This window comes from Leishmania infantum, chromosome 21 (genome assembly GCF_000002875.2).
Source record: "Leishmania infantum JPCM5 genome chromosome 21".
Classification (NCBI taxonomy): Eukaryota; Euglenozoa; class Kinetoplastea; order Trypanosomatida; family Trypanosomatidae; genus Leishmania; species Leishmania infantum.
This window is the reverse complement of record NC_009405.2, coordinates 191381-216427: the sequence shown is the minus strand read 5'-3', so window position 1 is coordinate 216427 and position 25047 is coordinate 191381. Positions and strand designations below refer to the sequence as shown.

The following is a 25047-nucleotide window of genomic DNA, read 5'->3' as shown; positions in this document are numbered from 1 at the left end:
TGAAGGGACTGTCATTGTCTTTTTCGCTTGCTGTCTTTCATTGTTCCACCTTTCCTCTGACACGTTCTCCTTTGGGTGTTTTCGTTTTATGTTGATGCTTTTTTCAGCGTCGCCGGCTCTTTTATTTCTCGGTTTCTACGCACCTGTCTTCGTCTTTTCACTTCACTGCTCACATGTCTCTTTCTTTTTTTCCTATACTTCATCCTCTTGCACCCACACCACCCTTCCCTCCCTTGTTGTCCCTTATTTTATGTGGTGGCTCTCTTCAAAGACGAGGAAAGCCAGGGAAGGGGGTGGTGGTGGTGTGCACGTGATTGCAGAGCACGAGGAGGAGATATGGAGCAGCCTTGAGGGCGCGTGGAAAAAACCACCAAGCGCGGACCCTGCGGAGGAACAAGGGACCGTTCAACGCTTGCTGTCAAGCGAGAAAAAACGAAGGGTCTTGGCGCCTTACGCTTGTACAGCAGGTAGCGCGTGGGGCGAAAGGAGCCAAAAAGAAAGGAAAAAACGAAATGCACAATGCACGAGAGAGGGGGAGAGGGCGAGCGAAGGAGAGGAGAACAAAATAACTCCCAGGTGCTATTTGCCTCTCTGAATAAAGCACAGAGGATACACGCACACGCACCAAAGAAGAACACCTAAGCGCAAGTACACAACTTAGCCTATTAAAACTAGTGTAACTAAAACCAAAACCGAAAACAAAAAAGAAGCAAGAAAGGGTGAAGGGGACGCTGCTGTACCTCCTGTGAAGAAGACGCAGCAACGGATGCGCGGTGGTGCTTGCGCACCACCGTAAGAATGTCGTGTGCGCCTGCCATGTACTGTTGCTCAGCGAGTCGCTGGAAAGAGATCAGGATCTTGCCGAGTCGAGTGCCTACCACGGCGCATCCCCCTCTAGATGCGATGCCAACTGCCCTGTTCAACTCCTTAGAGCTTCATCCCAATGCGATCGAGGCTGTCGTCTTCTGCTTTCGTCCCGTAGTGAGCCGCGGTGCAACGTTTTCTCTTTCTGTGTGTATGCATTCAATCCCCTCTGTTGTCTCCGTTCTCCTCCCCTCTTCCGTTGTTTGTCTTCTCGTGTCTCCGCCACTCTCTACTCTCGCCACAACGTTCGTTGTAGAAGAAAACAGAAAGCGCGCGCGCACACACAGACGCAGACACAAGAAGACCCAGAGCTGGCCTCTGCGACTCCGTACATGCTGAGTGAGACCGTAGTCAAACTACTGAGTGCTTCGTTTTTTTTTGTTTTGCTGTCCTTTCCCCTTCCTTTTGTGCGAAGTGCCACTCTTGCGAGGTGGGCACTCATTACAACTCTCGTGTGTGCGCGTGTCGGCGCACCTGCTCTTGTTTGCTCCCCTCATCTCTCGCTGTTTTTTTTTTTGTTAGCTTCATTTTCGGGAGCGTGTGCGAAGCCCTGTCAAGTAAAAGGCGAGCGTAATTTCATACATTCGGTAGGTCTGATTCAGGAAACGAAGAAGACGCGAGATGGACGATTTAGTTGCGGTGCGCATCAAGGACGGCATCTTTGCCGGCAACGCCGGTGCTGCGGCAGACAAGACGCTTTTGATCATGAACAAGATCACTCACATTATTAATTGTGCCGGTGCCGAGGTCGCCGATTTTTTCCTTGGTGAGCCAGGCTTTAGCTACCTCTCCTTCCCCTGGAAGGATGCTGCCGGCTCGGTGTGCACCACCATTCTTTTCGATGCTGCCGACGACAATATTCACCGCGCGGTGCAGTTCATCGATGAGGCTCTTGCAGCAGGCGAGTGCGTTCTGGTGCACAGCGTGTACGGCAACTCGCGCAGCCCTGCCCTTATCGCAGCATACATGATTATGAAGTATGGGTGGAAGCTAGAGAGCGCACTCCTGTACTTAAAAATGGCGCACCCTGATTCCGACATTAAGCCCCACTTCCAGCGGCAGCTGCGCCAGTTTGCGAAGCGCCACGACGTGGATCATGATATCTTTGCTCAGGACGTAGACGACAGCCAATTCGGCCTCGACAACGACCAGTGGATGCTGCGCAACACCCTCCTCAACGGATTGCTGTACAAGGATCAGATGGCGAATGACCTTTATCGGCAGTGCGCCGAGAAGGTTGACGTGGGCAATCCCGTGAATGGCAAGGCAACAAAGGCACATATTACATTCGTGGACACCAAGAAGGGCACGGATGCGGACTCTCGGACGACTTGCCCTGTTGTCAACTGCGCGGCATCGTTCCCCGCAGATCCGGCCTCGGCGGAGCCCGGTAGCTTCCTGGGCTTGCGCGGCCACTCGTGTTTGCGCGCTGGCCGCCGCTTACCCAGTATTCTGAGCCGGAGCACGTCTCCTTGCTCTCGTCGGTTGGAGTCTGATCCGCGCACGTGCCCCAAGGGGCGTCAGTCTCTCCCGGTAGTTCACAGCGGGACGACAGAGACGAGTACAGGGGTGTTGGCCAAAGCTGTGGAGCGGGCCTCAGCACTGCGAGCATCGGCGCCAGCCTCCAGCACGCACAGCTCATTCTCTCATCTTGAGGACAAGTCCGCTAAAGGTAGGGACAGAGAAGGGGGCCCCGCACCGCCGCAGCTGCAGCGATCGTCTGCTGAGTCGATCCGGTCCATCGACTACGCGCGACTGGCGCCGCCGACGCAGCTGCGTTCGCCGTTTGCTACGCTCGGGTCTAGTCACAAGTACCGCAACGGGTCCCCGCTGCCGACGCCGAAGGATAAGAAAGTCACCACCAAGGAAAGCCACACACGGATACAGTCGTTGCCTGCCAGCCGCCCTGGCAGCACCACCTTGGTGAGTTCCGTCTCCATGCCGACGTCTGCGTGGGTCGGCAGCTCTTTCGGGCTCAGCAATCCTACGTCTGTACGAAGTACCCCTCGCACAAGTAGCCCCTTGGCTAGCAATAGACTAACTCGTGATGTGGTGGGGCGACCGTCGGCCGCAAGCTATCGCGGGATCGCGCCGTATCGCTCCACCGTTGTCCCTCGCACCGCCACGGAGCCCAGCTACCGTGCCCCACGGTCTTCGAATCCGTCACCATCGCGCCGGGGTGTCGACCACGCGACAGGCTCGCGAAGTGGCAGCCGGCGCCGCACCATGTCGCCTGTCTACCTGACAGCGAAGCGGTCGCCGAGCGGTGGGAGAACCCAATCAGGCACAGAGGACAAGCCGCATTCCCGCACTCGCTCTCCTAAGGGGCAGAAGCACCAGGATCCCAACTCTGGCTCGCTGAACAACTCCTTTGCGAGCAACGACAGCAACGGCACGAGTGGTGGTGCGAACGGGGCGAACTCCAAACACACGTCGACGGTGCGGCGCCAGCCGCCGCCGGTGATTTCATCGAGGAGGCAGGCTTAATATGCACACTCTCGCTACCTGTACCCTTTCATCGAGGCCGAGGTCTCTCATGTGTCTCTCTTTCTCTGCGTGTGTATATATATATATATGAATTCCTGCACCTGCGTGCCTGTCCATTGCCATTTCCTTGTTTTCCTCTTTGTTCTACTCTTTGTCTGGTGGTGTGTGCTGCGTGACACATCCCCAGGACGGATCGACCGTACAAGAAAGAGAGAACATGGTGACACTGACACGCAAGTCCCCGCACCCCCGTCGCCTGGTCTGTTTCTTCCATCGCCGATTTTTTTTTGATTGCTTTGTTTTGTACCTTTTTGTTTGTGTTCAGCTGTGCTTGTGTACCGCTTTAGAGGTGCTGCTGCCGCTGCTGCTGCGGGTCTCTGCGCGTGCGCATCAGAGAGGAGGAGGAAAAGAAAAAGAAAAGGATCTCTCCTTTCTCTTGTTTTGCCTTTACATTCATGCTCTTGAACGAAGCAGATTTTTAAAGACAAAAGCGCATCCAGCGGTGCAGCGCCCACTCACTCCTACTCCTGTGCACACACGCACGCACACACATCACCGTATTGGAGTACTACAGAGCACGCTCCGATGATGGCATTTCTCAATTCTACGTGCTTTTGTTGTGCGCGCCCACTCGTGTACGTGCAAGATCTCTGGCAGATGCCTTTTTGTTGTTTCGTGTCTTGTGTGTGTATATGTGCGTGGGGACATGCTCCGTGTACTGGGCTGGGGAGAGGGGGGGCGTTAGAAGAGAAGAGAGTTGAGCGCGTGTGCTGAGTACAGGGGCGAGATAAGGGAGAGATGGTGAAGGAGGCGGGGGCACGAGAGGATGGGTGAAACGAGTCGAGATGCTTACTGTGTGGCCCGGAAACGCCCTTCCAACGCCCTTCGCCGCTTCTCTTTTCGTTTTCCTCTATCATTGTATCACGCTCTAGAGTTTTTTTGTCGTGTGATCTGGGTAGCTCTCTCTCTCTCTGTAGCTCGTGCTGATGCGCGCTGCTGCGTGTAGGGGGCAGGCAGTGGTTTTGCTGGTTTGTCAGTGACAGCGCTGGACTCCGCCTTTCCTCACTCTGCTGTCTTTAACATTCGAAGAGAGTGTCTGCTCTGTGTGCTCTCCGTCCTTTGCTTCTTCCTTCTGCATTCCGTTTCTCTGCCGTGAGTCTACTTTATCAAGTGCTCACGTGCCTGTGTGTGTGCTTGTCTTTGTTCTTCTGCCCTTTTCTTTGCGTACTTCTCCACTTGTCGCAACGAGTGGGACAGATTATAAGGCAACCAACAAGCGGCAGCTTGAGCGGGTCTGCATGTCACTCCCTCCCTCCTTCATTCCATGCCTTCCTCCTCTTTGATTGCAGAGAGTGTGCTGAAGAACTAGACCCGTTGCACAAGAGCCCCCAGTTAGTCCCCTTCCCTTTTTTTCTAGCGTCATGCAGATGGTAGTGTGCAGAAGTGCCTCGCGCTCTACCATGCGCCTCTCACTTTTGATGGCCGAACAGGTTGATGACGATGGCGAAGAGGTCGAGTGACATGACCTGTCTCTTCCTCACGCACTACATTCAAAAAAAAAAGGGATGAGGGGTCTGCGTTTCACGCATGCTGGCCACCACCACCACCGCCACAACAAGACGCATACACACACACGGGCACACATTGCACAAAACGTGTTTCAAGGCGTTCTCTCTTTTTCTTGTGCTTTTCGTATTATATGTTTTTTTTTTTCATGCAACGTGACGTCACTCGTGTTTGAAGCTGCCCACACATAGACACCGAGAAATATCCCCACTCACCCACCCACCCACCCACTCCATCACGCAACACCACTACCACCATCACCACCCAGTTTCCGCTCTTTCTCTCTCTTATTATTATATGGTGTGGTCCTTGCTTGTAGTCTAAAACTGTTACTTCATCTTTCGCAGTCTTTTTCTCTCGCTCCCCGCCGCCTTTGTTGGATGGTTGATTCTAGGACGTTGCTGATTCGATGGTCTCGTTTTTTTTTGTTGTGTGCGTGTGTGTAGATTTCATCCATCTCCGCCTGGAGGCCACCGTGACTACGCACCCACCCACACACACGTGTGGTGCACGTGTCCCTCACCGACTTAAGATGAACAAGGAGAGGCAGAGAAGCGCACGAAGAAAGGGGCAGAAACGTAGAGACATGACAAATGCGCATGGGAGCGTGGTGAAGTGTGTGTGTGGGGTGAGGGGGAAGGGGAGCGGCAACGATGAAGTGACAAAAGGGGTCATGGCGAATGTCGCCACTGCCCGGAATATTTGCTACGCGTTGTCTTCTCTCAATCTTTTTTTTTTGCCCCTTTCCGTACATGCGAGGAATATACAACGTTTCTCCCAGCTAATGCTCCTCTCACATTACCAACTTGCCACCCTTTCCGCCCCGCCCCCCTTCCCCTCCCTTTGTCTCCGCATCTTCTGTATAGTCCTTGTGCTTGTTCTTATCTCCTCCGCGTAAATTTCGTTGTTTTTGTTGTGTTCTCCCACCCCATCTGTGTCTTTGTCTGTGTCTTTCTCTCTGATCACTTGTCATGTGTCTTCCGGATTGCTCGCTCGGTGGGGCGTATAGTGCTTTCGTTGTCGGGTCACCCGTTTCGTCTTTGTTGCCTTTTTAGCTTCGTATCTCTTTCATGTCCGATTTGGCTCCTTTGTTGGTTCTGAGTGCGCGAGTGCGTGTGTGCCCCCCCCCGTCCTCTATCATATATATTCCTCCCGTGTGTTTTCCTTCGGCGTGCACGACTCTCTCTGTGTATGTGGTGGGTCGATGCATCGGCATTGTACACAATTTTTTTTTCGGTGTTGTTTGTGCCTCCTGGTATTGGTATGCCTTCTTCACCCCTTGTCGTTGTCTACTGCATGAGACACGGAGGCGGAAGCCATATTTTGATTGCCCGGCAGCTCTTAGCCTGTGTGTGTGTTGGTCTCTCTCAGAGAGAATTTGTGCTTGGGTCTTTGCTGAAGGCGTTTCCGTGGCTGCTCTGTCCCGGTGCAGGCGTGGTGTATGTGTGCGTATTTTTTTTTCCTCCTCCTGAGCAGGGGTGGGGGTGGGGGAGAAATAATAGCACGAATCAAAAGATCAAGGATTGAGGCCGCAGGGGTGTCATGTTCCCCGTCAACTTGGTCAGCACGCTTTGGTAGGACGTTGAACTCATGTGCATGTGTATGTGGTGCATATCGATCCCGCAGAGGCATACTCGCGTCCCCCTTGCGGATTTCGAGTGATACTCCCAGTAAGCAAGTCTGCATTCGACGGACCTACACTCACCCTTCACACATACACACACCGGTCACCACCAAACTAGATCAAGATGTATCTCTACCGCATCCCTCTTCTCTCATGCCATCGACAACGCCTAGCATCGGCACGCATCCGGATGATATCCGCGACACACGCACACACAGAGATATGTATATGCACATGCACATACATGTGCACTGCAAACTTTAGAATACTTTCGTCTCACCCCACCACCCACATCGATCCACACGCCGACGCAGATCTGTGGCGTTATCGTGCAGTTGCTTGAGTGTTCCGGGGTGTCTTCCATGGTAAAGCGGGCCGCTCTGTTCACTCCTTCCTCTCTACCTTTGCGAGGTGATTCTCGTGGAGAGTAAGCCGGGCAGCCTCTCGCTGGCCCCCACCCTCCTAAGCCGTCCCTTCTTTGATAGACATGTCTTACAATGGTCGCAAGCTGAGGTACTTTGTGGAAGACTCGGATGGCTGGCTGCGCCGGAACCAGCAGGTGGCGGAGCAGTTTGTGATGGCTGAAGATGATAGGGAGACAAAGGAGATGCTGAGCCTATTGGCACCGCGAGCTCACTTTGCGAGCTTCTGGGGTGTGGTGCGCGGGCTGCCAGCGGCAGTGGCGCTGCAGGCACAGGAGCGAGAGCATCTGCGCATCACATGGACCTCTGGGCTGCAACCTTTGACGTCCCGCACATTTGCCCGCAACGGGTATGTGCACGTCCTCGACAGAGAGCGCATTTCATTCATTCCCATTCTCGGGCCGTGGCTCTCTTCCTTTTTTCAGAGGCCGGTGCAAGAGCTGCTGGTGGTGCGGGACGGCCGCGTGGTGTTCCGTAGTATGGGCTATGTCTGGGACATCGGCAAGCATTAGCGAGGGGAGAGTGAGAGGAAGGGAACAAGAGAGAGGGAGAGAGGGTGGGTGCGTATCACACGCCCCGCCAGACAGCGCGCTTCTCCGCTGTTTTCCTCGTGTTTCTCTCGCGGGGGGGTCGCAGTGCGGGAGTGACCAACAGCGTGTGTTTGGCTCTCCTCCTCCTACTGTCTCCACGACCCATCCACCCACCCATCCATCCATCTATTCATCTCCCTTTGGTCCTTGGCCGATCTACTCTGCTCTGTCTTTTCAATGGTGTCGCTTTTTGTACGTGGGCGGTGTGGCGCCGCCAGCGCGTGTGAGCGTCGCGGAATTTGGCTCGAACAGAAAACGACAAAGCAAATACACGGAAAACAAAGACTTTGGTGCACACCAGCCCACACGAGTGAGGCGGGCGGGTGGGCGGGAGCGGTCTGTGTGCTCCCTCGCCTCACAAACGTTTGCGCGTCGTTCCGCTGTGGTCACGCGAAGATCTTTATTTTTTTTTTCTCTCTTGCGCCGTTGCCTAATGGTGAGACGGCATAGTTGTCGCCGTGTGTTTAGGGCACAGTGAGAGACTCATGCTAACGACAGAGTAGCTGCATCTCAGTGCGTTCATCTGGGAGAGAGAGGGGAAGGGGTGTGCAGCCTGCTTCTCTGTTGATTCCACCATGCGTGCGTGTGAAGCTGGTGCTGTTGCTGTCAATGCTATTTTCTATTGTGTTTCTCCTCTCCACCTTCTCCCACGCTGGGGGTGTGAACCATCAAGTCGGCCGAAGAGGGAGAGGGGAAAAATCTCTCCCTCCTCCTTTTCCTCCTCCCCTTCTCCTCCCGTTAGGAGAGGGTTGGCGCTCACTTTTTTGCCTCTTAGAAAAAGGTGAGTGGGTGGGTGCATCGCCATGCACGCGGTGCACAAGGATGATGCCAGGGCACCGCTTTTGAATACCGAAAGCCGCTGCCGCGTGGCGTTGATTGACACCTCCGGCTACGCCTCCGACATGAACATCTCTGCCTTTGTGCCCCAGCACGCAATGAAGCCGTATCGTGTGCTTGCGGCAATGGAGATTGTGCGCAGCCTCAAGATCGATGCTCACTGCCGCACTGTCGTGCCGCCTCTGGTGAAGGTTGAGGAGCTGATGGCATACCATACCGACACCTACCTCGCGAACCTAGGCCTGCACAGCTGCCGCAGCTGGTTGTGGAACGCGGAGACGTCGAAAGTTTTCTTTTCTGGAGATTGTCCTCCGGTCGAGGGGCTGATGGAGCACTCCATCGCTACAGCCAGCGGGACGTTGATGGGAGCGGTACTACTCAATAGCGGCCAGGTCGACGTGGCGGTGCACTGGGGTGGCGGAATGCATCATTCAAAGTGCGGCGAGTGCTCCGGGTTCTGCTACGTGAACGACATCGTTCTCGGTATTCTCGAGCTTCTGAAGTGCCATGACCGGGTTCTGTACGTCGACATCGATATGCACCACGGCGACGGCGTGGATGAGGCCTTCTGCACGAGTGATCGCGTCTTTACACTCTCACTGCACAAATTCGGTGAGAGCTTCTTCCCTGGCACGGGGCACCCGCGCGACGTCGGCTACGGTCGTGGACGCTACTACAGCATGAATTTGGCTGTATGGGACGGCATCACCGACTTCTACTACCTTGGCGTATTTGAACATGCGCTGCACTCCATCGTGCGGCGCTACTCACCAGATGCAATTGTGCTCCAGTGCGGCGCCGACTCGCTCGCTGGTGATCGCCTCGGCTTGCTTAACCTGTCGTCTTTTGGTCATGGGCAGTGCGTGCAGGCGGTGCGTGATCTCGGTATTCCGATGCTGGCGCTCGGTGGCGGCGGCTACACGATTCGCAACGTCGCAAAGCTGTGGGCGTATGAGACCAGTATCTTGACTGGTCACCCACTACCGCCGAACACGGTGCTCCCGGTTGCTGAGATGCCGCTGAGTGGGTGGCTCTTTCAGGACTCACCCCTGCTGATTGTCGCGCAGGACCGCAGCAATCACGTCTTACCAGGGCTTCACTGCCAGCGTGCGTACCAGATGATGACGGAGCAAATCGACCGCCACGTGCCGCACATTCAACCGCATCCGCGGCTGCAAAAGGCGTCCACCGCAGCAGCAGCAGTGGACAAGCAGGTGGAGGACGGCACGACAGCCGTCGAAGATTTCAAGCGACAGTAAATCCAACAAGGAAGTACGGAGGGGAGGGGGGCTGCGAGTCACAAGGCACACACTCGGGAAACCGTTAGATTCACCACCACAAGCGTGAATGGACGACGCTGGCAATCAACGAAGCAGCGCTCAGAGCAAGGGTATCGTATTGTCTGAAGGTGCTGACGCAGCGAAATCGGGAAAAAAGGGGAGCGACTCACCGCTCACAAGGTCGTACATAAAGGCGCAAGCGTTAACGTTGCTGCAAAACCTGCCAGGGGTGAGGACTCCCAGAAGGGAGGGGGCAGAGGTATGCTGAGGCAGTGGTTAATCTTTCTTTCTGCTGCTTGCTTGCATGCGCACGCCTGCGCTCGACACGTGTATGTCTTTTTCTTTTTTTCGCGTGTCCTTGGTGTTCTCGTTCTACCAAACTCTCGAGCGCAGCACATCCTCCCTCCTTCGATGGTGATCTCCACCTTGTCTCTTTCTCTTCCCTCTTCTTGTTTTTTTTTTTCGAGTTAGTGCTTGTAACTACCATATTCGGCAGGGGTAACGACCTACACACCCACTCACCTGCGCTTGCCGCTTTCGTACTCGTCCAGCTTTGCCCGCCTCGCTGCCTCTGTCCCCACCTCCTTCGTTGCGACGCCTTTTTTTGTGGTTGGCCCGCTTCCTGGTGCTCCTCAGACGACTTGGTGCGTGGACTCGCGCCTCTTTTTTTTCCTTTTTTTTTCTTCTGGCCTCACTGTATTCTCCGTTTGGTGACTGCGTGTAGGCGTGTGTGAGCCGCTCTCCGCTTTTCTTTTGTACCACCCCCTCCCCCTCCTCACTTCATATGTCGCTCCGCCTGATTCTGTGCCTCTGCCTCTGCCCCGCTTCGCTGCCACACGTCTCTCCGCGTACGCCGGCTTCGTGTGCGTTGGCTCGCTTTGTTTTCCATCGTTCGCTTGCCATTCTTTCTGCCCCACTCCCCTCTTTTTTTCTCTTGTTGTGTGTGTCTGTGTGTGAGTGTGCGTGTGCGTGCGCGTTACACAGTTGCTATCCGAGCTGGCTTCCCTCGGTGCCGTATCTGCCAACGGAAGTGTTGTTCTTCTCTTTCCGCTTTTCCTTTGCTTCTCCCTTCACCTCCTCTACCTCTTCGTAGTCGTCTACCCTCCCGCAGCCAACGATGCACGCTGGAGCTGCCGCCGAGGCCGCCATGCCGCCCATCGCGACGCTGTCAAGCCGCGTCGTGCGCATCATGGGACTCAACCCGGGCTACATGACGCTGCAGGGAAGCAACACGTACCTCGTCGGCACTGGACAGGAGCGGCTGCTGATCGACTCCGGCGAAGGCGTGGAGGGCTACGGCCACCTTTTGCAGAAGGCGGTCGACGAGGAATCGACTCGACTCGGCGGGCCCGTTCTCATTTCGAAACTGCTGCTCACCCACTGGCACAGGGACCACATCGGTGGCGTGGAGACGGTGCGTCGCCTCTTTCCACAGGTGCAGTTACTGAAGCAGCCGTCGCAGTACGTCCACACCGAAGTGGATGCCTTGTGCCAAGTTCCACCTGAGGTCGTCAAGGTAGAGGGCGCCACGCTTCAACTGCTTCACACGCCCGGCCACACCGACGATCACCTGTGCGCGTTTTTGCAGGAGGAGCGCGCGCTTTTCACAAGTGACACTGTCCTGGGCACTGGGACGTCCGTGTTTTCCAGCTTCAAGGACTACATGAACTCTTTGCACGTGCTCGAGAGGATGAAGCCAAAGCGGCTCTACCCGGCGCATGGCCCCGTCGTCGAGGACGGCACCGCACGAATCGAGGAGATCATCCAGCACCGTAACACGCGTGAGAAGCAGATTCTCCAGGTGCTGTGTGAGCGCACGCACGGAGTCGCCGCCCTGGACAGTGAAAAGGGCCTCACCGTTCGCGAGCTGGTCGATATCATCTACACTACTATCCCCGCTGCGCTGAAGACTGCCGCTGGCTCCAACGTTTTCCACCACGTGAAGAAACTACTGAATGAGGGGAGGGTGGTGGTGCGGTACGCGCCTGCGGATCTTGTTCACTTCTTGAAGGATGCCACAGACTACACCGTTTTCGGAGAGGGGGCAGATGCCGATGTGAAGGTGATAGAGCGCATCTTGACAGAGTTTCGCGTGGCGGCTGCGGGGGTCTCTTCCGGAGCGCCATAATCTCACGTCTTTTCAACCGCGTGCTTTTAGATGGGGAGCAGCAGAATCTTCCTCTTCCTCCTTTCCCGCACATGCGAGCCGCTGCCGTGCAGGATCTCCTGAGTAGAGAGGAGCATGGGCAGGTCTTCGCCCACCCAGTCCAGGGTGCATGGTTTCTGCCTTGCTTCGCTTTCTTGTGTGGCGTGTCTCTCTTGCTGCCTTTCACATTTCTGCCCTGTGCCGATGCCACCCTCAACGCCCCACCCCACCTCCTACTTGATGGGGGGAGACGTGGGAAACAAAATGCTCGTGCATGTGTCTGTGTGTGCGTGCCTGTTGGAAGGAGGAGGAGGAGGAGGAGGGCGGGGGAGCGACGACAAGAGGCGTACAGGTGACAGCAGCACTGCAGTGGCACGTTCACGCGTGTGCTGACGCATCTTGCCCGCGCTCTTGCTCTTGAGCTTCACGTTGGCCGGACCCCCATCGTGAGGTGGAACCGACAACAGGGCACGCAGGGGACTCGTGTAACGGATGGCGGCAAAGAGACGTAGCCGGCCACAGCGCTGAGGCTCCGCATGGCGAGAAAAGAGGAAAAAGAGCGGCGCGCACAGCTGCACTAATCCACGTCGTTGCGTGTCTCTGTAGGAACGCTGCCGCAGCGCCCCCTTCTCGCTGCTTGCGGCGCTGCAGCAGCCAAAGAGGAAAGAACCACGATGTGCTTTCCTGCTGCGATGCTCAAGACTGCGTAGGTGGATGCGTCTGAGGCCCTGACGCGCTCTTCCTTAGATTTCCTTCAGAGTACGTGCCATGGTGTAGGTGGGCGGAGGCCTGTGTCTTTGCTGCTTCTCTGGCTGCACGCACGTGGGATCTGTGTGCGTGTGCGGGACGCATCTGCCACTTCGCCCCGCCTCCCCCTCCCTCCCTCAACACCACTGTACATATTCACGAATAACACACCCGCATATATAGGGAAGGGCACGACAAGGACGTGCGCGCGGGGTAGGTTGAAGGTGCATCCGCCCTCTCTCCTCGTGTTCCGTCTTGTGCACATTGGCGCGACGTACGCACGTTGGCTTGCACGCAACCACACACATCATAGTTTATACACAGACATCTATACACGTATGCATATGCGTGTGCGTGTGTGTATGCGTATGTGTGAGGCATTTTCTTGATGTCCCCCCCCCATTCTTGCTTGCTCCCCTGTCTTACACGTTTGCGTGGGTCCTCGCCGAATACTACCGGATTTGCAGCTGCGGTCACGCACACATATTCTTACGTGATATCCCTTTTTTTTTGCGTAGTGGTGGTGGTGGCGACCAATGGCGACGGCGCAGAACGCAAACCCCGAGTGCGTCGGCCCCGAGAGTCCGCAGGCCGGCATTGCGCCCTCGTGCCAGGGATGCCCCAACGCCGCTATCTGCGCATCCGCACCCAAGGGCCCCGACCCTGACATACCCCTGATTCGCGAGCGTCTTGCCGGTGTGAAGCACAAGGTTATGGTCGTCAGCGGCAAAGGCGGCGTGGGGAAGAGCACCATGACGAAGGAGTTGGCGTTTGCTCTCGGAGCACGCGGACTGTCTGTCGGGCTGATGGACATGGACATCTGCGGGCCGTCGCTCCCTCGTCTGACTGGTGTGCGCGGCGAGGATGCGCATCAGAGCGCTGGCGGTATCGAGCCCGTCCTGGTGGATGAGAACGTGACGATGATGTCGATGCACTACCTGTTGTCGAACAAGAACGAGGCGGTGCTGTTCCGCGGTCCTCGCAAGAACGGCGTCATCAAGATGTTCCTCAAGGACGTGATATGGGGTAATCTGGATGTCCTACTGATTGATACCCCACCAGGCACCTCCGACGAGCACATTACCGTCAACTCGCTGCTGCAGCAGACGACGAACGGCGTAGACGGTGCCGTGCTCATCACCACCCCGCAGCGCGTCGCGGAGGCGGACGTGCGTCGTGAGGTCAACTTCTGCCAGAAGGCGAAGCTGCCCATCCTCGGCCTCGTGGAGAACATGAGCGGCTTTGTGTGCCCCGGGTGCCACAAGGAGTCGCAGATTTTTCCAAAGGAGGAGGGCAGGGAGGGCAGGAAGGAGGGTGCCGGTGTACGGCTTAGCCGCGAGTTTGACGTTCCCCTCTGGGGGGAGGTGCCGCTGGACCCGCTTCTCATGAAGGCGTGCGAAGAGGGCATCTCCTTCTCCGAGTACGTAGAGAAGAGCGGGATGACGAGTAGTACCACGCTGGACGCTCTCTTCACCGTGGCCGACCAGCTGATCGCCTCTCTAGGGATTCAGGTGGACTGAGGGGCTCCAGATCGATGAACGAAACCGGTCCCTCGGACTTTCCGTCACTCCCTCTCCTGCGGGGGGGGCGGCAAAACTGTTGCGACTCTTCCATTCCTCAGGCCAAAGCGCTACAGACACACACACACACTTGATCAAGCCCGAACGGCGCACAGCCAAGCGGAGCTGCAGATGCGCGATGCGGGAGTTTTGAGGCGTCGGCGCGTATGCGCGTGTTTAGGCAGGGAAAGCGAGGAAGGGGAGGGAAGAGATGAAGTGCGTTCTACGTTGCCGGTGAACAGTGACATCGTTCTATAGCTGGTGATGATGACATGGCACCGCCCATGTTCTGTGACACTTCATTTTTTCTTCTCCCTGATGACTGGTGAAGGAGCGCGTGGCACACACACACCCCTCAGTGCGTGGCACCTCAGGGACCAGTGCACCCACTCTCTCTGTCTGGGAAAAGCCGGGCAGCCTCCTCCCCCATTCCCTGCCAAGTGCCGAGCCGCTTCTGGTGGCGACAGGGTCAGGTACCTACGCCGCAGGGGGGAGGGTTCAGAGCGATGTGTCGCTGCTGGTGCCGGCGGTGGCGTCCTGGATGACGTTGCATCGGAGTGGCCCGCGACAGCGAGGCAGATCTGTATCCATCCACATGATGGGCAGAGCGTCATCGTGACCCGAGCGTCCCCCACCCGGCCCGGCCCTCACACCGCCCACTGGTGTGTGGGTGGGGTGCCCGAGCGCCACCGCGAGGGGGATGCGCCCGGTGGCGGCCGGCATGGTGGGCGCGGCTGCGCGGCGCCCCGCGAAGCATGGGCTGTGGGCGTGGGTGGGGGCAGGGGCCGTGCTCTCCGATGGCTGGGTCGGCGCGTTGCTGTGGCGCGTGTGTGTCTACGGCTGCCATCGGCCCACGCGAGGTTGGGCCTGTGACGGAGGAGGAGGTGTAGACAGGCGTTCGTCCTCGTGTTGTGCGGCAGAGAAATGAATATGTGAGGGAAGAAGGAAGTCTCTCATCGTGTCTTCTGATGCCCTGCCGTTGTGTAGCCATTCAGCAAAGCAGATACAGAAGCACATACGCTCGCGGTCGCATGGGATGGCCTTCCGCTCTTTCCTGGCCAACGCCTATTGCGTGTGGGGCACATATGAAGTCGTTCTCTCTACAGAGAGAAAAGCGGATGGGGCGGAGGAGGCGCTCGCGTCCCTTTCCTTGTGCTTTGGGCTTCTCTCGATGTGCATGTGCGTCTTCAGCTGTTCTCCTCTCCGCCTCCTCGCCCGACGCGTGCGCACACACGTGCGTTTATGCAATCGCATCGCTGGCGCACTTTATTTTCCCTTGCCTTGCAGCTCAGGGACAGAGAGTCGGCGAGCAGCAGCAGCAGCAGCAGCCACGCTTCTTTCCCTCCCTCCTTCTCACAGGAAGGCAACAGCAGCAGAGAGGGAGCGTAGGCAAGGTTTATCTCAGGCTGCGCATGGGTGGAGCTGGCCATTTGTTGCTGTCATCCAGCATGTCCGCTATCTCCTCCTTTGTGCTTGAGTGTGCCCATGCCGGGCGGTGGGTGCGTGGGCTGATGGCCCTGCAGGAACAACACCTGTCTACTGAGCCGTGCATACGTGTCGCATGCGTTGCGCTCGCCCAGGCTGCGGCGCCGCACTCGTGGGCAGCAGCGCTTTGTTTACTCCGCCCATCAGACGCGCTTCGACACCCGCGGGAGGTGTGCAAGACGGTGGACACCATCGCCCGCCATGCGGAGCTGCCTATTGAGGTTTTCGAGAGTTCGATGGAGTCTTTCCTGCTGTCACTGCAGCAGCTTTCCCAGAGCAGTAGCCACCCAGCGTCAGGCTCGTCTAGGCAGTTGGCATCGATTGGACCGTTTGAGGGCTTGAGACTGGCGACGCCCAGCACCCCCATCCAGCGACAAGTGTTTCTAAGTGCGACGCAGTGGTGTGGGTGGGAGACAGCGGCACGATTGCTCGCCTGCCTGCCGTCGCCTCTCCCTCGAGCATGTGTGGAGCGGGTGCAGGAGCTGCGCACGCTCCGGCACCGCATCTTACGCGACGTCGGGCCTTTCTGCCACTGGGGAAGCCGTGCCGCTGTGTCCTCTGTCATCGACAGTGCCGAGGGGCCGCTGCCCACCTCCCCTCAGGAGACGTCGTTGGCGGAGCAGTTGGAAAGGATGGAGCCGTCTCCTGCGCGGCGCTACTCCGCACGCGATCGGCGTGAGCTCTCTTGGCTGCGTGACCACAAGCGCCAGCGGCTCCTGCAGCGCACGAGGGAGGAGGAGAACATGCTAACGCGGCAGGCGGCAGAGGATGTAGCTCCATCCGCGCTGAGCGTGTGCGCGGCGTTGCGCGCGGTGTCGAGACTACCCTCCGCTGCGTCTGTCACAGCACCCAATGTACTGTGCCGCCATGTGCTGACACTGGCACAGTCGCGTCGGTTGACTCCAGATATCGCGTTGCTTTACGGCCGTGCGGCTGGCCTTTGCACCCCACACTCGTGGGAGGCCACAGTGGATACGCTAAATCGCGCTGAGGTGCGCGATGCCCGGCTACACCGTCAACTGACCACGTGGGTGATCAGTCGCGGCAGCTGGAGGGCTGCCCTGGAGCGACTTTCGCAGCTTCATCGCGACACCTCCGGTGCTATGCCGCAGAGAAGCGGCAATAACACCGGCGACTTACATCGCGGAGACGACGCAGCGGCTTCCTTCGACTGCGTCCAGCGCACTGCCGTGCCGGCGTCTTATCTGCACCGTGCGGTACCGCAAACGTCGCGGCCGTGGTACCGCTTGGTCTCTTCCCGCCACTCCACTGCCTCCTTGCTTCGCCAAATCGCCGGCGCCCTTGCTGGCGGTGTGCGCCTGGACGAGGTACAGCTGAGTGAGGCGGGGAAGGAGTGGGCGGCACACGGCCGGTGGGAGGCAGCTCTGGCCTTGTACTACCGCTTTCCGCTACCAGAGTTTCAAAAGTATGCCACGCGCAGCCTCGTGACTGCGCGCCCCGCACTGCCTCCCGCGCCGTCAGTCTCGCACCCTCCCGCGAGCTGCTTGCAGATAGGGTCTGGCCCCCTCCCTGGCAGCCCTTCCAAGGACAGCGCTGCTTTTTATGCGTGCACAGTGCTCGAGCTCCTGGTGCCGCGGGATGGTGTCCGCTACGACCGCGCGTCCCCTCCGCGCCCTGCACCGCCGCTGGGCACCTATCCTGCGTGCCTGGTGATCGATGCGGCTGCGGACTGGTCAGAGGCTGTCGCTGTCTTTCGGGCGTGTGTACGCCGTGGCACTCGGTGCAACCCGCAGCTTCTCAGCACACTGATGCGCCGCCAGGACTTGCCTCCACAAGAGCTACGTCAGATTCTGAAGAGCTACCCTGCTGCCGTAAACGATGGGGTGCGGCGGCGTGCCAAGGAGGGCTTTGGCGTTGAGTGACGCACTCGCGGTGGGGGTTTCGGCGGCGGCATGCGGCCACTCCACTTTTCACGTAGTCTGCCGCCAGCGCCCGCACGGCTTCGGATAGGGGCAAAACGGCCCGCCGGAAGGTTACGGGGCTGGGGAAGGAGTACATGGGAGGAAGACGGCCCGGCACTGCTGCTCTGCCAAACCCCGCAGGCCCCTCATGCCTCCCCATGCCATCCCGACTTTGCTGCTTGTCGTGAACGTAGGCACCGTTCTCGTCTGTTGTGCGTTTCTGTACACGACGGCGCGCTGATGTCACAGTGTTGGAGTTGGCTATGTATGTCGCTGACTCGCTCAAGACGATCATCTCTCCGCGATACCGCCGCCCGCCTGCGTGAGGTGTGGTGGTGAAGGGCATTGTATGTGGACTGGGTGGAAAGCCAACGACGGCGTTAATAACATCAGCATGCCATCCGTACGCAGGCGCCGACACTGGCGCACACACTCACGTGGGTGGCGCATCCGACATCTGCTGGCAGAGTGTGTACATCTGCAGTGACGACAAGGGTGCTCCGTGCGTCATGTGTTCTTGCCTTGACGCTCATCTGCCTAAGTGCACCTCTCCTCTTCGTGATGTCCCTCTCTCCCCCGGCCAACGCACACACGCACACGCATACGCTTCACCTCCTTTGGTGTTTGCTTGAAGAAGTGCAATGCTCAAGAAGCCCACGTGATACGAATCACCTCGTTCGCTGTCGTATAAGTGCCCCGTCTCGGATCCGTTCACGAATTGCCCCCCCCCCCCCCGCTTCGCCACCGCCACCGCCCACCATCAGCGCCCCACGCAGGCATTACCACGGCGACGGGCAAGAGTCTCTTCAGCTCCCCTCCCGTGCTTCTCCTCCTCCTCCGACGCCCCACAACATCACGTTTCGATACCGCCGCCATCTCCTCCCGCGCCTGGCCTCCTTGCCGGTCTTTCGCTTTGCCCAGCCCTCCACCACCGCGCTCTCCCTACACCACCTGCACCTTCGTCAACCACAGATGGAGGTGCCAACGACAGCGTACAAGGACCAGAAGCCGGGCACATCGGGGCTGCGCAAGAAGGTCACGGTGTTTCAGCAGCCCAACTACACGGCGAACTTTGTGCAGAGCACCTTCAACGCTCTGCATCACCAAGGCGCCGTGCCAGATGTGCTCGTCGTGGGCGGCGATGGCCGCTACTACACTTCCGAGGCGGTGCAGGTGATCCTGAAGGTCTCCGCCGCGAATGGGGTGCGGCGTGTGTGGGTGGGTCAGCACGGGCTTCTCTCAACGCCGGCCGTTTCAACAATGGTGCGCCGTCGCCGTGACGCAGACGGGCGCAAGGCAACCGGCGCTTTTATCTTGACGGCCAGCCACAATCCCGGCGGCCCGGACGCCGACTTTGGCATCAAGTACAACTCTGAGAACGGCGGCCCGGCCGCAGAGAAGCTGACGTCCCAGATTTACGAGGAGACGGTTAAGATTACGCACATCAAGATGGCCGCGACGCTGCCGGAGGTGGATATCCACACCCTCGGCACCTACACCTTTGACGACTACAACTTCCAGGTGGAGGTGGTTGACAGCTTGGCTGACTACGCTGCGTACATGCAGGAGGTGTTCGACTTCGAGGCCATCAAGGCACTCGTGCAGCGCCTCGACTTCAAGGTCCACGTGGACAGCCTTCACGGCGTCAGCGGCCCGTACGTTGATCGCATCTTTCACGAATGCCTTGGTGTGCCCAAGGCCTCCCTATTCCGCACGAACGTCCTGCCCGACTTTGGCGGCTGCCACCCCGATCCGAATCTCACGTACGCGGCCGACTTGGTGCATGTGATGGGGCTGCTGCCAGACGGCAATGCGAACCCCGCGATGAAGCATATCAGCACGGTGCCCAGCTTCGGTGTCGCGTTTGATGGGGATGCGGACCGCAACATGATCCTCGGCTGCCGCTTCTTCGTGAACCCGTCCGACTCACTTGCCGTGCTGGCTGCCAACGCCGACTGCGTGCCCTTCTTCACCCAAAGCGGCAACTCCGGGCTCAAGGCCGTGGCGCGGTCGATGCCGACGAGCGGTGCGGTCGACCGCGTCGCTGCGGCACAGGGCTTCGCGCTCTTCGAGGTCCCTACGGGGTGGAAGTTCTTTGGCAACCTCATGGACAGCAAGGACGTCTACGGGGGCAAGGACTTGAACCCTCTGCTCTGCGGCGAGGAGAGTTTCGGCACGGGCAGCAATCACATCCGTGAGAAGGACGGTATCTGGGCGTCGCTCTTCTGGCTGTCGGTGATCGCGAAGCGCAACGTGCCTGGCACCCCGCTGGTCGGTGTCCAGAAGATTGTGGAGGAGCACTGGGCGACGTATGGCCGCAATTACTATAGCCGATACGACTACGAGGACGTTTCCGCTGAGGCCGCGAAGGCCGTCATGGAGACGGTCGAGAATACAGTGGTGGAAGACGTGCCGCATCTCAACGGCGTCGCGTGCAAGATGATCGACAACTTCAGCTACACGGACCCCATCGATGGCTCCGTCTCGACGAAGCAAGGCGTGCGTGTGCTCTTTGAGGATGGGTCGCGCTTCGTGCTGCGGCTGAGCGGCACCGGCTCCTCTGGCGCCACCATCCGGCTCTACCTGGAGCAGTATATGGACTCAGCCACGGTGAAGTCGCACTTGGCAGAGAAGACGCTGCCATCCGCGAGCACCGCGCTGAAGGCTCTCATCGGAGTTGCGCTGCAGGTGTCCAAGATGGAATCTCTGACTGGCCGCAAGACACCCACGGTGATTACATAAGCGGGCACAAACAACGAAGAGGACGTTCTTGTGTGTGTGTGTGTACCTGCGCGCGTTCCCTCTTTCGTTCCATAGGCCGCTGCGCTTTCCTCTTTGGCGGCATCTCTCATCCGCGTGTTTGCTTGTGTGGTACACTCCCACTACTGTTTCCTCCTCTATTTATGTCATTTTTTTTGTTCGCCCTCCGTCTTTTATCGTGATGGCGGGTGAAGGGGATGTGACACTTCAGCACCCACTCTCTCTGTCTGGGAAAAGCCGGGCAGCCCCCTCCCCCATGCCTTGCCAAGTGCCGAGCCGCTTCTGGTGGCGACGGGGTCAGGTACCTACGCCGCAGGGGGGAGGGTTAAGAGCGATGTGTCGCTGCTGGTGCCGGCGGTGGCGTCCTGGATGACGTTGCATCGGAGTGGCCCGCGACAGCGAGGCAGATCTGTATCCATCCACATGATGGGTAGAGCGTCATCGTGACCCGAGCGTCTCCCACCCGGCCCGGCCCTCACACCGCCCACTGGTGTGGGTGGGGTGCCCGAGCGCCACCGCGAGGGGGATGCGCCCGGTGGCGGCCGGCATGGTGGGCGCGGCTGCGCGGCGCCCCGCGATGCATGGGCTGTGGGCGTGGGTGGGGGCGGGGGCCGTGCTCTCCGATGGCTGGGTCAGCGCGTTGTTGTGGCGCGTGTGCGTCTACGGCTGCCATCGGCCCACGCGAGGTTGGGCCTGTGACGGAGGAGGAGGTGTAGAGAGGCGTTCGTCCTCGTGTTGTGCGGCAGAGAACGGACCCGTGGGAAGCGGATGAAAGCGCTTCTCTCTCCCTGTCTTCCCGATCAGCTCATGCAGACGCGTTTGGGCATGCTTCATCCAGCACGCACGAGCGCCTACACGTATGCACAGACACCATTGGCAGAGGATACAGTGGAATGTAACGTGAAAGGGAGAGGGGGGGGGGCGTGGCGGTGACGGTGGTGACTCATGGATGCGTGCTTTCACGTGTGTGTACGTGTGTACTTTGTCTCTCCGCATGCGCGTCCGTCTGTGTGGAAAGCTCTTCGTGTACTCAGCGGCGATTCACGTCTCTCTCGCTCTCGCTCTCTCTGTGCATTAGCCGTTCTTCTCTGTTTCGGATCCATGTATGTGCGTCGCAGCGCCTCTCAGCCGATCTCTGGCGAAGAAGGAACGCTCGCAGGCTTGAGGTGGATGACGACTGCGTCTGCAGCGGTGCTTCCGTCTCACTTTGCATGCAGATCGACACCACCACCGCCATTGTGGCTTCTGCTCACAACGAAAGTCGGTAAAGGAAGTACACAGGAAAACAAAACGTGTGGTGCACGGGCTGCTCCTTTCCTCTTGCACCCCTCCACGTGGCGCCGTCTCTGTCGTCTCCCTCCTCCGCCCCTCTTCCCTTGGCGGGCTTCGGTTTTGCAGCTCGACTCCCTTTGTTTCTTCGCTGGATGTCTTCCTTACTTTTTCGCTCGTGCTGTCTTCTGGGCTGCAGCGCGTGCGCAGGCACGCCGTTGTGCGCGTGCGATACACTTACGCACACACGCTCGCACTTCCATGAAGATGGCGAAAACAGCGTGTGCGGTTTCACGTGCGTCTCGCGCCATACTTTCCGTTCCTGTTGCGGGCTTGCCGAGGCAGCCCCTACCTCCCACTTACCTTCTCTCTTAGTGTGAGCGAGTGTCCGCTGGCGGATGCGCGGTGTCCCTCCACACGTCCACCTCGCTCTTCTCACGCTCTTGACATCTTCTCCGTTGATGTCTCTGTCTCTTCCTCTCTCTTCGTGAGAGGTGAAGGGCGCTTTCCCACTGCTGCCATCTGCCAATTGCTCTTTTCATCCTTTTCTCTTTCTTCTGGGAGCAGCACTGTTCTCCGGGTGCACGGAGTGGCGGCATCCAACATCACCTCCACCTCTTCCTGCTCTCACTGAGTGTATCGGTGGGCACGCGGGGGGTGGTGGTGGTGTTGTGTCGCCCACAAAACACAGGCGCATGCACGCGTGCACACTCTAGTTTCCATCCTTCGACCCGCCGCTGCGCCATGGCACTTCTCCCTTCTTCTTTGTCCAGTTCGGATCCGATGCGGTGCATCGCGCACATTGACATGGACTGCTTCTACGCTCAGGTGGAGGCGGTGCGCCTCGGCGTGGACTGCCGCGTGACGCCTCTCGCGCTTTCTCAGTGGGGCAGCCTCATCGCGGTGAACTACCCGGCCCGTGCGCGTGGGGTGAGGCGATTCAGCAACGTGTCGGAGGCGCAGGCACTGTGCCCTGGACTCATTGTTGCGCTTTCACCCAGCTATCGCATGGGCGAGTCTGTGAGCCAGTACCACCCGCATCCCGTGCAGGACTCCTACAAGATATCTCTAGAGCCGTACCGACACGCGAGCCGACAGGTTTTCTCTATCCTCGCTGCAACTCCAGGAGTACAAGTTGAGAAAGGCAGCGTGGATGAGGCGTACGTTGACGTGACGGAGGCGGCGCGACAGGAACTGGCGGAGGTGCGTGCTGCCGCCGCGGGTGCCTCGCTGGACCCGCTGGCGGACGTGATGGAGCCGTCGACGCGGCTGATTGAGGACCGGCGCGCGGAGATGGAGGCCTGGTTCAGCGCTCGCGGGACGTCGCTGGCTGCTGTGTTCGACGAGCCGATGCGCGCCCTGGTGCGTGGCGAGTGCGGCGCTGAGCTGGAGGGAAGCCGCGCATTCTGCGTTGGCGTGGACGACGCTGCGTACGCGGAGCGGTGCCTGCTGCTGTGCGCTGCATCGCGCGTTGTGCACCGGCTGCGGCAGCGCATCTACGCGGAGCTGCATTACGACTGCTCTGCTGGGATCGCGCACAACCGCGTGCTTGCGAAGTGCATCAGCGCGACGCACAAGCCGAACCAGCAGACGCTGCTGCTGCCTGACCGGAGCGCGAGTGCGCTGTTTGAGCTGCCGCTGAGTGGGCTGCGCGGGTTTGGTGGCAAGCTCGGCGCCGCTGTGAGCGCTGTGTGCGGCGGTGTGACGGAGTGCCGCGAGGCGTGGCTTGTGCCGCTTGCGCAGCTGTGCAAGCTTGACGGGACGTGTGATGTGGGCGACGGCGCGGATGCTGAGGGTGACAGGGAGGGCCGAAAGCGTCGACCAATAGCCGGGAAACGGGGGCGAACGGCCTCGCCATTCCTGGAGAGGGACCTCCAAGGCTTGGTTGCACACACCACATCGCAGTACGTCTTTTACCGCTTGCGCGGCCTGGCCGAAGACACAATCTTGAACCGCCCTTTGTCCAAGACCATCATCGCGTCCAAGAACTTCGGGCGCATCACTACCTCCGTGGAGATGGTGCGGCGCTGGGTCATCGTCTTGACCAGTGAGCTGTGCTCCCGCTACGAGGAGTTCACCGCTCTATACCACATACGAGGGCGCAGCTTCAACATCAAGCTCGGCAATGACGGGTTCCGGAGTACGGGCGGTCTGTCAAACCATACCGTCGCGCTACCGGAGGCCATGCAGCCGGACATACTGGCCGCGGTGGCCATGCGGGAGGTGCAGGCGGTGTTCCGCAACAAGCCGGGCGCCGCGGCGGACTCCGTGACCTTGACGATCGGTGGCTTCGTCTCGGACGGCTCCGGCGCGACTGGCTCGGTGCTCCCTCTCGCTGCCACTCCTGGCGATAGTACCAGTGCTGGTCAGCGGCGAGCCGCGCGAGGGCATCTGCGCCAGCAGACGCTCCTGGCTTCCTTCTTAGCTGCTTCAGCTACTGACGGTGGGGCTGCTAGTGCAATGCATCAGCGGAGCGGCTGTAACGTGGCGGAGGTGCTCAGCAGTGATGGGAACGGGTTGGACGACTCCGACAGCAACGGCTCCGTGCACATCGAGGACGATGCCGCTATCCTCTCTTTCTCCTCACATAGTCTGAGCTCCAACGGTGGCGGCACGAGCACCGTAGTGCTGATGGACCGAACTCCTCCGCTGGCTGAGCGTGATGTCGTGCCAGAGACGCGTCGCGTGGCTAAGGTGCGGGCGCTGGATGTGTGCAAGAGCTCGCCATGCGAGGTAGCAGGCGCAGCATCATCATCACAAACGCCGCTCTTCTGCTCCCTGCTCCCAGCTGGCAAGGCAGCGACTGAGGAGCGCCAAGGGGAGAGCTGCGATGCTACTGAGCATCATGAAGAACCCCAACGTCATCTCGGAGGCAACCACCACATTGTACCACAGCCGCCGCCATCAGCACTGGCACTGCCATTTTTAACAGCACCTCCATCATCACCTGCGCTTGCCAACACCGTCGAAGTGGTCGAAGACAACGGCGGTGTGGAGGGCGAAGATGGTGTAACGATCATCGACTGAGCCGGGCACACGTACTAGCTCAACACCTTCTGCAGCTTATTTCGGCTCTGTCACGCTGCCACGACATGTGCATCTCCTCCAGCATACCTGCACGTTTTCTTATTCGTCGAATCGACGAGGCGTGCGTGAGTGGGAGAAGGTATAGAGGAGAGAAGCGGTACGCCGAACGCATCACGGGGTGGCCGTGAGGAATGTGCATCTCTTTCCCCCTGTGTGTGTACGTGTGCATGCGTGTGCGTGCATGTGGGATGGTTCACCACTGCTCCAGTGCTGCTGTTCTTTCCATGCACTTTGGGCGGTGCACAGCCACGACTAAAAAATGTGAAACCCGCGGCGAGAGCAGCGCAGAGAGGGAGAGTGCAGCAATACTCTCTGTCAGAGACGTGGGTGGAGCGACTGCGGAACGCTGTGAGTGCGCACACTCATGCACACGTGCACGTATTCCACCACTACCGCTCTCCA

General features: G+C 58.8%; 8 protein-coding genes across 8 annotated transcripts; all 8 read left to right on the top strand.

The window, feature by feature from the left end:
- Positions 1 to 1485: 1485 nt before the first annotated feature.
- LINJ_21_0760 (putative dual specificity protein phosphatase) lies at positions 1486 to 3351 on the top strand (the record flags this gene model as incomplete). The annotated part of the gene is made up of 1 exon (XM_001465344.1): positions 1486 to 3351. One exon carries the CDS (start codon positions 1486 to 1488, stop codon positions 3349 to 3351), a length of 1866 nt encoding a protein of 621 aa, XP_001465381.1.
- Positions 3352 to 7028: 3677 nt separating this feature from the next.
- LINJ_21_0750 (conserved hypothetical protein) lies at positions 7029 to 7475 on the top strand (the record flags this gene model as incomplete). Its single annotated transcript, XM_001465343.1, has 1 exon — positions 7029 to 7475. The coding sequence occupies one exon, from the start codon at positions 7029 to 7031 to the stop codon at positions 7473 to 7475; it is 447 nt and encodes a 148-aa protein (XP_001465380.1).
- An 881-nt stretch (positions 7476 to 8356) lies between these two features.
- On the top strand, positions 8357 to 9649 carry LINJ_21_0740 (putative histone deacetylase; the record flags this gene model as incomplete). Its single annotated transcript, XM_001465342.1, has 1 exon — positions 8357 to 9649. The coding sequence occupies one exon, from the start codon at positions 8357 to 8359 to the stop codon at positions 9647 to 9649; it is 1293 nt and encodes a 430-aa protein (XP_001465379.1).
- A 1138-nt stretch (positions 9650 to 10787) lies between these two features.
- Positions 10788 to 11798, top strand: LINJ_21_0730 (metallo-beta-lactamase family-like protein; the record flags this gene model as incomplete). The annotated part of the gene is made up of 1 exon (XM_001465341.1): positions 10788 to 11798. One exon carries the CDS (start codon positions 10788 to 10790, stop codon positions 11796 to 11798), a length of 1011 nt encoding a protein of 336 aa, XP_001465378.1.
- Positions 11799 to 13099: 1301 nt separating this feature from the next.
- LINJ_21_0720 (putative nucleotide-binding protein) lies at positions 13100 to 14083 on the top strand (the record flags this gene model as incomplete). The annotated part of the gene is made up of 1 exon (XM_001465340.1): positions 13100 to 14083. The coding sequence occupies one exon, from the start codon at positions 13100 to 13102 to the stop codon at positions 14081 to 14083; it is 984 nt and encodes a 327-aa protein (XP_001465377.1).
- Positions 14084 to 15090: 1007 nt separating this feature from the next.
- LINJ_21_0710 (conserved hypothetical protein) lies at positions 15091 to 17490 on the top strand (the record flags this gene model as incomplete). Its single annotated transcript, XM_001465339.2, has 1 exon — positions 15091 to 17490. One exon carries the CDS (start codon positions 15091 to 15093, stop codon positions 17488 to 17490), a length of 2400 nt encoding a protein of 799 aa, XP_001465376.2.
- A 1011-nt stretch (positions 17491 to 18501) lies between these two features.
- Positions 18502 to 20271, top strand: LINJ_21_0700 (putative phosphoglucomutase; the record flags this gene model as incomplete). The annotated part of the gene is made up of 1 exon (XM_001465338.1): positions 18502 to 20271. The coding sequence occupies one exon, from the start codon at positions 18502 to 18504 to the stop codon at positions 20269 to 20271; it is 1770 nt and encodes a 589-aa protein (XP_001465375.1).
- A 2031-nt stretch (positions 20272 to 22302) lies between these two features.
- On the top strand, positions 22303 to 24585 carry LINJ_21_0690 (putative DNA polymerase eta; the record flags this gene model as incomplete). Its single annotated transcript, XM_001465337.1, has 1 exon — positions 22303 to 24585. The coding sequence occupies one exon, from the start codon at positions 22303 to 22305 to the stop codon at positions 24583 to 24585; it is 2283 nt and encodes a 760-aa protein (XP_001465374.1).
- Positions 24586 to 25047: the final 462 nt, after the last annotated feature.